Below are 12,855 nucleotides of genomic sequence, written 5' to 3'. Positions count from 1 at the left end.
AAGTGGCAAAAAATTCTGCATCTGCCTTTGTGGCAGCGAAGCCTGTAAATGTCTGCTGTACAGCACTTTGATTGGCGTCTTTAATGACTGGCTTATAAACAACCTGACGTGGCTTAGCAAAGACAGAAACACTAAATGGGGGTTTATCGGCTAACCGAACATTCTTGCTTCTTAGAACGCTCTGCAGGGCTTCTTCTTCGACCTGGTTGGGAAGCAAGCGTTCGACATCATCATCATGGTGCTGATCCTCTTCAACATGATCACCATGATGGTGGAGACGGACGAGCAGCCGCCTCAGATGGAGAAGATCCTGAACAACATCAACCTGGCCTTCATCATCATCTTCACTGCCGAGTGCCTGATCAAGATCATGGCGCTGCGTTGCTACTTCTTCACCGTTGGCTGGAACATCTTCGACTTCGTGGTGGTCATTCTCTCCATCGTGGGTGAGTTCGGCTTCAAAAAGATTTTGAGCCAGATTTACTAAACGGGGTAAAAAGCAGATGGTCCCCAAATCCATAAACAGTGCTCACAGGTGCGGTTAGTTTCACACAAAATCTGCAGTGTTAAGCACAGGCACATTCAGTTCATTTTAATAACAGAAAGAAAAAAAGAGCAGTGTCTTGTGAGTGCAGAGTATTTAAAACACAGACATAAATCAAAGTATAAACCAAAGCTTCCTAGAAAGTTGTACATTGTGTTGATCTATTGAAAAATAATAATTGCAGTTCCAATAATGGCCTCTTGAGGCAGGCTTTATTTTATGAAAATGCTCAGATTCACAGCATTAAAAAGTAAGTTAACAGCATGGTAAAAAAAACTTTTATTACGTGTTTAGATATCGGTAAGGTTTAAAGATAAGGATCTCCAACTGGAGCAAAAATAAAGACAACTTTATTTTAAATGCGGTGCAGCAGAAGGACTGATGTGCAAAGTTTCCTCTAAAATAAAGTGACTAAAATCTGTCACATTTTTGACGAATCAACTTCTAAGAGTTTTTTTCTAAGAAATTTTGAATTAAGGAGACATTTCACTTACCTCTGACATTACCGGTACTCAACAAAGAGCTGCTCATTCATCGTAGCTAACTTTAAGGAAATAGTTTCTAGGAAACTAAAATGTTTTCTTAAGGTTTTTTTTTAAAACTGCTGGTGATTAAACTACAATACTGAAACTGTGAGGCAGTATTTCAAAGTTCTTCTTTTGTTCTAAACTTAGTTTAAAATCATTTTGACCAAAATACAAGCTGAAAGGAAAGATTAAACAAATCATCTTGCTTTCCTTCATTATCAGACATGACATGTGTCAAACTTATATACTGCTGTTTCACATAACTTACAGCTGACATAAGGCTTTGTGTGTGTGTGGAGCTCATGATACCCCGCATGTATACACATGTGTGTCAGCCATCAGCTGTGGCAGCAGAAAACAATGGGACGTCTGCCTGACAGTTATCTGTCACCAAAGTGACCATGTGGTTGGCCTTTATGTTTAACCTGCACCAAGGTCTTGTGCGGTCATGTTACAATTACACACACACACACACACACACATACACACAATAACACACATGACAGGCAGTCTGCAGGGACAGCACAGAGTATCCCAAGCAGTTAATTCAGCTATCAGTGTTCATACGTCGCGTGTGCTGCTGCTCCTGTTCGCCTGACAAGATTGGGTGTATGTGTGTAATTAAGTGTGTGTCTGTGTGTGTGTTAGTGTGCACGCTGAGGTGAGGCTGCATGGGGGAGGTGAAGGTAACAGCAGCAATCGGAGCTGCCACAGGGCGGTCCCTGAAGACAAATCAAACATGATTGCGTCTGTTCTGCGTCTGTGTGTGTGAGAGAGAGATGTTAGGATGGAGGGCATAAGCTGAGTTGATGTACGATGTGATGGTGATTCCCTCTCGACTCCCTCCACTCCTTCCTTCCATCACCTATAACTTACACAGGGAGGTGAATGAAAGAAAACAGTATTTGTGTGTGTGTGTGTGTGTGTGTGTGTGTGTGTGTGTGTGTGTGTGTGTGTGTGTGTGTGTGTGTGTGTGTGTTTCCCTCTCCGATAACAAGGAAAAGACGGATGAATTACAGCGTTTGACTTGCTGTTAGTGGGAAAAGACGCCTCAGCTCTCCAGATCCAATTAGTCAAGTTGTAATCACAGCAGACCTGCCACATAAACACTGAGAGAGCCAAACTGAGAGCTTTTAGATGATGTAACTCACAGGAATGCCAACACATTAAAGAAAATTCAATAGTCTGGAGGTAATCAATTCTTAGTTTGGTACATCAGAAAACAGTTCCTTTTCAAGTATCACTGCTTTTTATTAATTGTTATATTTAAGCCAAAATTATCTAAATTAGGCACTGCAGGTAGAACCAGTGACTAATAGCTAAGACCATGTGATAGATGGAATGACCACTTTTAAAATTATAGTGTATAAACGATGGGCATGCCCATCTAATGTCAAAGACTGGATGATGATCACTCCACTTTATGGACATCTCTTTAGAGCCAGAAGTGACCATATTAGGCCCCAGTCATGTATGGTAAAGGACTGGCCAATGACTCCATGGTACCACTGGTCACTAAGGAAAAATATGTGTTCCCCAACAAGCTGGCCAGTAGTTGCAGGAAATGTCTCACCAAGTGACATTGGTCACAAACATATATATGATATTTATTCAGCATTAGTTGCTGGTTGGTTGGTAAGTAATAGGACTGGGCGATATGACCCAAAATTCATATCTCGATATTTTTTAGCTTGATGGCGATATACGATATATATCTCAATTTTTTTTTAAGCTATAAGGTAAGAACAAAAAGAGAGCTCTTAGTCAAAGCTGTGTCCCAGATGTCACACAGGCACTTTTATTAACATACAGCGTAGATGTACATGAAGAAATTACTCAAAAATAAATTATCAGCCTCCGTGAGGCTCCAGACTACAGTAGCCGTAATGCTCCAACAATCCATCAAGCGTAGCTTACCAAAGTCATACTAAAACATTTTTTGACAGATTGCTGAGCACCGTGTACCATATAAAATCGGTTCACGGTCAGTAAGCACAACCAGAATTCATACATAAGGCGTGCTGTCGATTTGTGAGAAAATGAAAGGATTTTAGGCCATGCAGCCCCTGTGGGCTAGCTTGTTAGCACGGTTAGCTCATTAGCACGGTTAGCTCGCTAACACGTTGACGCCATCCAGCCCCACGCACAAGGCGATCCACGGTAACTCGTTAACGGAGATTTGCTGTGTCCATCTTGTCATTGCCTGCAGGTGAAGCTATGGGGGAGTTGTGTTCAGTGAAGGACAGGCGAGGCCGAGTAACGTTGCATAGAGACAAAAGTGGACGAAAGAGAGGCAAACTTGCGGCTCCACAAGTATAATTATAACGTAACATAGACTATATCGATATAAACAATATTGTCACATCTTATATCTCGAATAAAAATATATCCATTTTTTTTTAACTCAATATATCGCCCAGTCCTAGTAAGTAACTGCTGACAAGTTGGAGCCTGGAGCAACCAAAGCAATAAGAAACAGGTTTTTGGTGCTACAACCTTCTTGTGGTAGATAACACGCTGCAGTATCCAGCAACCACTCACCAACTCATTGGGGAACAGTCTATAGGCCTGTGTGACTGAGGCTTCAGGATGACGTACTACGCTGTCAGCTAACACTGGCAAGCTTAGTTAGCACCCTGTGTCCAGAAACTGTATTGGTGCATCCCACAGATACCAGAAGGGTGCGTGTTCAACATAGTCAGACTTTCTTTACATTAGCTGGCTTGACTGAAGTCAGACATAAGCGGTGTCATGATTGTTGTAATCAAATTGAACCCAAGATTTCTACTTCAGGATCTGAGCACATTCACATAAAAAGGGGGGATCAAACATATCGTTTCACTCTTACTCCCAACAAAAACTGGTAACCTTTTCCAACCAGAGACATTATCAGAGAAACAAGTGATAGAAGTGGATAATGAATAAAAACAAAACACAATTCTTTGTTTCACAGACCTAAAACAAGAAACAAATCAAATTAGAAGCTCACCCAGGAGTTGCAAATGTTTCTATAAATGCATATAAGTGGTGTGACTTACATCTTTGTTGCTTTTTGTTTTCAGGGATCGTGCTTGCTGATATCATTGAAAAGTACTTTGTGTCACCCACACTGTTCAGAGTGATCCGACTGGCTCGTATTGGACGAATTCTGCGCCTCATCAGAGGCGCTAAAGGAATCCGGACGTTACTGTTTGCCCTCATGATGTCCCTTCCTGCTCTCTTTAACATTGGACTTCTCCTGTTCCTTGTCATGTTCATCTACGCCATCTTTGGTATGGCCAACTTTGCCTACGTGAAACGGCAGGGGGGGATCGATGACATGTTCAACTTTGAGACGTTTGGGAACAGCATGATCTGCTTGTTTCAGATCACCACCTCTGCAGGATGGGACAGCCTTCTCAATCCCATTCTCAACAACTCCCCTGAGGAGTGCGATGCCAACATCCCCCACACTGGCACCACCGTCAGGGGGAACTGTGGGAACCCATCAGTGGGCATCACCTTCTTTGTCACCTACATTATCATCTCCTTTCTGATTGTGGTAAACATGTATATCGCCATCATCCTGGAGAACTTCAGTGTTGCCACTGAGGAAAGCACTGAACCCCTCAGCGAAGACGACTTCGAGATGTTCTACGAGGTCTGGGAGAAGTTCGACCCGGAGGCCACGCAGTTTATCGAGTACTCCAAGCTGTCCGACTTTGCTGACTCGCTGCTAGAGCCGCTGCGCATCGCCAAGCCTAACAAGATCAAACTGATCTCCATGGACCTGCCCATGGTCAGTGGAGACAAAATCCACTGCCTGGACATCCTGTTTGCCTTTACCAAGCGTGTCCTGGGCGAGTCAGGAGAGATGGATGCCCTCAAGCAGCAGATGGAGGAGAAGTTCATGATGGCGAACCCGTCCAAGATCTCTTATGAACCCATAACTACAACTTTGAGGCGCAAGCAGGAAGAAGTCTCCGCCACCATCATCCAGAGGTGTTACCGCAGACACCTTGTGAGGCGACAGCTGAAGGCCGCCTCCTACATGTACCGCCAGATCACCACACCTCGGCATGCGGGAGGTGAAGGTGAACAAGGAGGTGAAGTAGTGTTTGGGGAGGATGCGCCTGAGAAAGAAGGGCTGATTGCTACCATGATGAGAGAAAACTACGGCTCAAGCATGTTAGGGATCGAGCGCTCAGAGACGATTTCCTCCACCTCATCTCCACCTTCATATGACAGCGTAACACGGGCCACATCCGAGATCTTTCAACCGCTCGCTGTCAAGACAGAAACTGTTGCCGACACTGCGGGCAGCGAACAAAGTGAACAATCACAGTCAGAAATCACCCATGACAGACAGCAGGAAATGACGCCATAGCAGGAACAGAAAAGCAAAAAAATAATTAACAAATGAGGATTTTCTCATTTGAGGTTGGCCTGTTTATTCTTTTGTTTACTGGATGTACCATAGCTGAGAACGCTGAAGCGGCAGCAGAAAGAAGCTATGAAGAACTATGAGGAGCCTGCAACATGGAAGAATTACTACCTTTAATGTCATTTCCTGTTCCCTGGAGAAAGTGTTTTGGGAGTTTCCTGAAAGGAAGCAAAGCAACTGCAAAACAGAGAGGGTAACCCTGTCTGTCAGGTCAACTCTGCCTTTGTTGGAGTAATAGACAGTAAAGGAAAACCTACTCTTGGGTCAACCAGAACCGGGAGTTTAGAACAATGACCTTTCACCAAAGCTACAGGTGGTCAGAGGGGGCAGAGCAACTATATCACAAATGTATCCATCATTTTTTGGCCTGGGGAGTTTGTGCCTTCCCACAGTTGATCAATATTCTCAGAGTATGTTTTCTTGTAAGAGTGACGGCGGTGTTTCTCAACACGTTAAGGGTCGGTGGCGTTCTGACTGACACTCGAGAGAGGAGGGAAAATAATGACAACGTGATTTCAAAACAATGTTTTCGTAGTAAAAGTACGTTGTTGATGTTACCAGTCTTTTAATAGCGGTACAATTATTACTATTTTTTATATTTTTTAGAGTAAGTTGAAGAAAACCAGTTAGCGGTCTCTCTTTTGACTTCGGAGTGGCACTAGCTATGAAAAAGTGGCTGAACTACTATGTTGTAATAGATGAGAGGAGAAGGTGCGGTCAGGAAAAAAAAATCTCAACAACCTGAATCTTCATCTGTTTTTGTTGGCAGTTTTGCACTTTTTGAGTTTGCACCTGCTCTCGCTTTACCGCACCTGGGCGAAGGCACAGTGTAGAAGAGCCTGGGATTTCATTATTTTTCTTCTCAAAACTTTTTGCGATAACACCAAAAAAATGACACAAGTGCACAATGAGATTTTCTACACGGTCCCAAACTCTTCTAACACGCATCTTTGCCCAGTGGTGGACGCCCTCATACTCGGCAGTTTGTTGGCTTGTGGGTGATTTGTCTAAAAGTCATGTTAGATATTCCGGCTTCACTTCCCTATAACATGAAGCAGAAGAGTCCTATTTCACTGTCACCACACTGAGTGGGGAGAAAAATGAAGCTTACTGGCTTTCATTGATTAAGGATGCATGATTTAGGAATAAGTTTTATGGAATGCTTTGAAAAACACCTGCCTGGGTGGAAGGAAAATAAGAGGCTTGTCAACTGTAGTGTTATTCTCCTATGCCAAAAATAGTCAAGACTGCAGGTGAATTTACTCTTTTTTTTATTATTCAGTTTAGTAAAAGCATCAGACTGCTGGTTTAACACCAGCCTAGCACAAATTCAAAATAGGTTTAAGCATGCAGCAAACCACCAGTCTTTGCTTTTTAACAACTGAACAAAGACATGTAATAAAAATAATGATGATGGTAATAATAATAATAGTCGTAGATTTTATATAGCTTTTTCCTAACAATGTTACAAAGCGCTTCATAGAAAGAATCAAAAAGCAAAATAAAAACATCTGAACAAAGAGGTTAAAAAAACATACAAAAATGACCACAGGTCAGAAGTAAAAGATCAATTCAAAAGGAAGCAAGACAGCAATAACAAGCGCAGAACACTGAGATTCATGCAGGACACCTGTTAGCCTATTTTAATGCCATAAATGCCTCCTTTCATTTTTTTTCTTTTCCTAAGAGCATTTGATGTCTCTGTACAAACTGAACATTGTCAACTTTTATGACAAATCACCCGCTGTCATTCAGCATCTGTCTGGTCTGAGTTCGGCTCGGCACAAACCGGCTTTAAGGTCCTGGTGGTGTCAGCCAGCTCTGACTACAGAGCGACAATCAGCTCAGCACATCTGCATCAGGATTTCTCCCCATTTGGTTTCATGAAAAGCTTAAAAGGCCACGCTGACTCTCGTGTTTGACCATCACCAGTGTCCTGGAACAACCTTATCTTGAAAACTCAACAGCAATATGACAACATTGAAGAAACCAGAGACTGCACAAAAGGCAATGAAACTCTGTTACTTTGCCAAAGTTTTAGTATTTTGTTCCTGACTAGCTGTCAGTGTGACAGAAGTATGAATACTCTTGGTACTGTCAATGAATAACGCAAGAGGTCACACGCCTCCCTGCGGAGATACATTTCATGTAAATGAGGCTCAGTAATTCACACACATTTTGCTTCCCATTAACCAAATTTTATCGGAATTTGGTTGCAATTCAGTCAGAGATCCAGAAGGGGGCGCCGGCAAGACTGTCTTTAGTGAAAAAGGGTGAATGGAGCTAAACAGCTAAGTTAATGACTTCCACCTGCTTCTATTCAAAAACATCTATATTACTTTTCATAAATCCAGCATCAACAGCATGTCTGAGATTAATCAAAACAACACTTATGTTCGGTTTTTCTCACAGTTAAGCTGGTTTTGCACATTAAACACTAGCATGCTGCTAATGGGTGCTGATTACTTAAGCAATTGGGATGGAACGTCCTCCCGCCATGGCAGCAGAAACCCCGTCAGAAGTTCCTATGTGGTGAAGTTGTGAATCTCTAATAATCACAGGAAGAGATTCTACTACAATAGAAACCTGTAAAAAAAAAAAAATCGAACTCCACTCATTGTCTTGAGCCCTTCTACCGAAAAAAAACATGCAAACTTCGGGAAGAAAATTTTTTCCTCGAAAATTTAAAATTTTTGTTTTACTGCCAGTTCACTCTGGATGAGCTCAACACCGCCCCCTATGGAGCTAGAAGACCACAGAGCTCTCTGTGGTGCTGGACGTTCAGCTGCCAAAATATATGAACTATTTACAGCTTCAGATTAATCCATAAACCATAAATAACATCTTTCATTTTTTTATCCCAGTTGTTCAATGATTATACATTTCGGGTTTATCCAGGACACTGAAAGCTTTTCTGCTTCATTCTTTCTCCAAATGAAGCATTTCATTTCAGTGTGAGGAGATAAATTGGTGAATTCTGACTCCTACGCGGAGAATTTATAGCTTTAGTTTTTACTGAAAATATCAAACAATTCAAAATGAACCTTCTGTGGTGAAATAGGTGTGCCCATTTTTCTAGGTGCAGATTTTATATTCAGCACATTGAAGACTTTGCTGATGTCATTTTTTTCCCCCAATGATTGAAAAATCAACTCTTCAAAACCAAAACACTGCTTCATTTATTTATTTATTTATTTATTCATCTACTTTTTGGGAAGATTTTCAGGTCAATTGCTTTATTTTTATTTATCTTTTTTATGATAATTATTTTTGCATTTTGGCTGGAGGAGGAGAGGAGGTCGAGCGAGACGGCTCTTTATCTACTTTGCACAGAGAAACAAAAAAAAAACCTAACAAAACAAACACAAACCGCGTCAAGCAATAACGGTTTGCAGATACCTTTTAACTGACTTCTTGAGTAACGCTTGACTTCACAGATGCTTTTTCTCACTGTATGTGTCTGTGGATTAAAGGGAAAAATCCCACACTAACACTTTGAGCATTTGGTGGAATCTGATTAGCCGGATGCAGCACTGATGGCGTTACTGTGGACTTACAGACACACGGGTCCATACAGTGGCACGAAGCCGACGTGAAGCAGCGTTACCGCTTGTTTTTATTAAGACGAAGTGTCAAAGTGTGCGTGTACAGCATTTGTTCAGTCTGCTTCAATATTTCAAACAACCTCTCTCTCTGTCTCTGTCGTTGTGGTCACCCGAGGGATCTTTACTAAACGCTTTCCTAGACTAATTTTAAAAAGGAAAAAAAGTAGAAAAAAATTTTACTGGCACCGTCTGGACTCTATTTCTACTAGATTCTATTGAGAATAGATAACGATATAAACTAGGTAAATACTAATACACTGCTGAACTGTGCTGCGAGGCGTATTTAATAATAATAATAATATTTCAGGTTGCAGTTGTGCTGAAGGGCTGTTTTCAGTAGCAATAGACCCAGAGTGTGCCTGCTACACATGAACCCCATCACTCCAAGCCATGCTTTACCATTGGTTGATTGATAATATGCTTGACTGATTGATGAGCCAGTTGATTTTTCTGATTTCTTGACTGGTTTCATGTTTGGTTGGTTGATGAATTGATTCTTATGGTTTTTGATCATTAACACAGTCTCCACAGTCCCCTCCCCTCCATCACTGCTGTGACTCTTCCTCATAACCTATCGAACAAACAGCACAGAGAGCTAACAGGCTGACGTCACTTTTAACTGTCAAAAAGGTCCAGATTCACTAATGTCTGCAGGGAAAAGCGTGCAGTGTTGTCAGCAGAGCACATGCTGGCATGTAATTCCATACTGAGATGTTAAAATGGAGACAGCTGAATAAGAAAACATCCAGCTGTTTAATTCCCATAAACTGCATATAAAAGATGAACATGAAATCCCTTACTGGCTTGCCAAGTCTCATTTTTCAAGTTTCAAGCAGGAAGGCTTGTCCATCTTAAGTTTTTGAAATGTCTTGAGGCAGGCAAGCAGGATTAGGCCCTCACTAACCTGTATGCTGATCTGACTGTTTCACTCTAATAGGGCCACAGTTTTCTAAATGAACACCATGTTTTGTTCAATAAGCGAGTGAGAGAAATAAATTCATCAGGAAACTTTTAAGCAGTTTAAGTTGCCGCACCCTGTGATTGCTTTGGTTGCTCATACTTTGCATGAAATACGTCCACTAACACTTGCCAACTACTCACAAGCAGTAATGAAACCAAGACTGTGGGAACTTGTGGCCATCTTGGTAAATGGCCTGTATTTGTATAGCGCTTTACTAGTCCCTAAGGACCTCAAAGTGCTTTACACAATCAGTCATCCACCCATCCACACACACATTGGTGATGGCAGCTACATTGTAGCCACAGCCACCCTGGGGCGCACTGACAGAGGCGAGGCTGCCGGACACTGGCGCCACCAGGCCCTCTGACCACCAAAATAACGAGGGTGGGATTAGGTGGATTATGTTTTAAATAGATTGCTTTATTGAAGTGATTTTTATTGGTCTTATTGGTCTCTTTTAACCACCACCAGTAGGCAACGGGTGAAGTGTCTTGCCCAAGCACACAACAACCGAGACTGTCCAAGCTGGGGCTCGAACCGGCAACCTTCCGATTACAAGGCAAACTCCCAACTCTTGAGCCACGATCGCCCTGCAATCTTCTAGCAACCAAAGCAATTGCAGTAAAGTTTTTAGTCCAACAGCGTATACCTCTTTGAAATTGAGTTCACCTGGAGATGTTGGGTGAACTCTGTGCAAAAGAATGCAAATTTTCCTGTAGCAACCTGGCTGGTCTCCAAGCCTGACGTCTTAGGTCTCTGACAGCAAAAATCTGGTTTTCTAACAGGACTATCAATTATAAAATGAAGATCATGTTTTAATCTGTAAGACTTGAAACTAGCGGCTGTGATCATAAAGGATAAGTAAACCGTTTACTGAGCTTATAGATCAAATTTCCAGTAGACCTGTACACTCACTACCAAATTTGGAACAAAGACAGCTTCACTAGAACTTTAAAAGAGGACGGTGATTTTCTTAGAGCTGGCTTGAACCCTTTCAGAGGACCAGAAAGAAAAACGGACTTTCTTCAGAGTGTTTCCAGGTCAGTAAAGATATCAGCAAAAGAACAGTCATCAAATTAAAGGCTCAGTTATTGGCATTAGTCTACTTAGATTTCAAACAGAGATCTGCTCATGAAGTCTTGAATCCCGTTTTCAAAGATTGTTTAAATCCTTCCAAAATTACCTAAAGCTATCAACACAATGCATGTAAAACATCAATACTGTGCTCGAGAGATATCAGACGAAGTTGAGCTGTCTTTGTAGTGAGACAGTGCAGCCTTTATTTAACCAGGTGAGTCACTCAAAGCATATTCGTATTTACAAGGACAGCCAGGGAATGGCAAAGCCTCAAGAGTTTACAAGAAACATACTCTAGTTGTTGCCCCTGATCATGGACGTTTCAGTTCAAGTTTACAAAGGTAATTAGAAATAGTTCATTTAGGATTTAGGATTCATCAGTAAAACAGGAGGCCCAGCTTTGAGACAAATCCGTTTTTATGCTTTGAGAAGCTTCTTGAAAGCTCAAACCTCCGGGGTTTGCTACTGGAGGCATCCTGTTAACAGCGTTGTAGTTTGTGCCAGTCTACAGCTCCAGGGTGATATTACTTGGTGGGTACTGCTTGGCAACCTCATCCTGACATATCCAGCTCTCTCAAACTGATATTCAGTATTTGCTGCAGTGGAAAAAAGAAAACTGCACAAGCTTTTGTCAGAGTGTTGCTTCAGTGAATCTGGACCTCAGACTTTGGTTTGCACTGAGCACAAAAACACATTCAAACACTTACTGCAATCACTGGGACAGTTGGCTGCTCAGAAGTTTGTTCACCTGAAACAAACAATGAAGCAATTACAGCAGCAAAACAAAGAGCAGCTTTGTCCCTGAACAGTCTGTACAAGGGAAAGTAACAAAGCCTTCTAAATAACCTCCAAAATGTTTGAGCACTCAGAATGAAAAACAGAACAAAAATCTGTCTGCTTTATGATTTTTCCTGCTCTGATATGATAAACTGTTCAAAGTCTGAGCAAATTAAACACCATCTTTGCTCCAAGCTGTGGGTCAGACCATGTGGTGCTACTGAGGGGTTTGGAAGAGTCCATTTTATGAAGGGAGGGGGGTGTTTAAAACACAAACTGAGAATCTCTGCTCCTTTTTGCCTTCTTCCCCTGTTTGAAAACCAAAAGCTGCTTCATCATCCTCGAAACAAAACGACAAACACCCACACGGAGGAAATGCACAGAAAACCAGAGGTTTCATTGTTCTCTATTATTGCTATTCTTACTATTAACTGTGTGATAAATGCAATACAACAGTTGTGTAAACAGGCAGTGAGTGATGTTGTATCTTATTTACAGTATGAGGATAATAAAAATGATGCTTTTGGGTTTTTTTTATTATTATTATTTTTCCCGCCGTCATGGGTTTGGTTTTTCCAGGCATCTTCTCACTGCTTAAACCACAGTCGTCCCATTTACACCGTCACTGGTTTCACAGCGGGTGGCGAACTGGTTTGCAGATTTCCAGTGTCATATCAGTCCCAAAGAAACCTCATATCTTGAGAAAGTTGCCTTTTTCTTAGGAAAGGGGGGGAGTTTGAATATTTCCCTTTCTGACACCTCTCGAATCCTCTTTTATTCCACACGAGAAAAACAGGAACATTTCTCTTATTGCCACCTTTGGGATAAAATGAGGCCACAAATAGTAGAAGTTGGAAAATATGCTTCACTAAGTTGACGATAAGAGGTTTCATGATACAAGTAGTTTTAGTGCTTTCGCTGGAAAACATTAAACTTTATAG

The 12,855-nt window shown here is 41.7% G+C and overlaps 1 protein-coding gene across 1 annotated transcript in view; it reads left to right on the top strand.

Moving 5' to 3' along the window:
- The window catches only part of LOC146625992 (sodium channel protein type 3 subunit alpha-like), a 206,402-nt gene extending 200,965 nt beyond the window's left edge, over positions 1-5,437 (top strand). Inside the window, exons 30-31 of the mRNA XM_085363113.1 lie at positions 176-446; positions 4,134-5,437. Of these exons, the coding sequence (XP_085219239.1) occupies positions 176-446; positions 4,134-5,437 (1,575 nt within the window). The remainder of the gene's footprint in view (positions 1-175; positions 447-4,133) is intronic.
- Positions 5,438-12,855: the final 7,418 nt, after the last annotated feature.

Source organism: Diplotaxodon limnothrissa, linkage group LG9 (assembly GCF_057381915.1).
Source record: "Diplotaxodon limnothrissa isolate DT_005_m linkage group LG9, D_limnothrissa_male_GT1.1, whole genome shotgun sequence".
NCBI classification, from domain to species: Eukaryota; Metazoa; Chordata; class Actinopteri; order Cichliformes; family Cichlidae; genus Diplotaxodon; species Diplotaxodon limnothrissa.
This window is presented reverse-complemented; position numbering and strand designations above follow the sequence as displayed.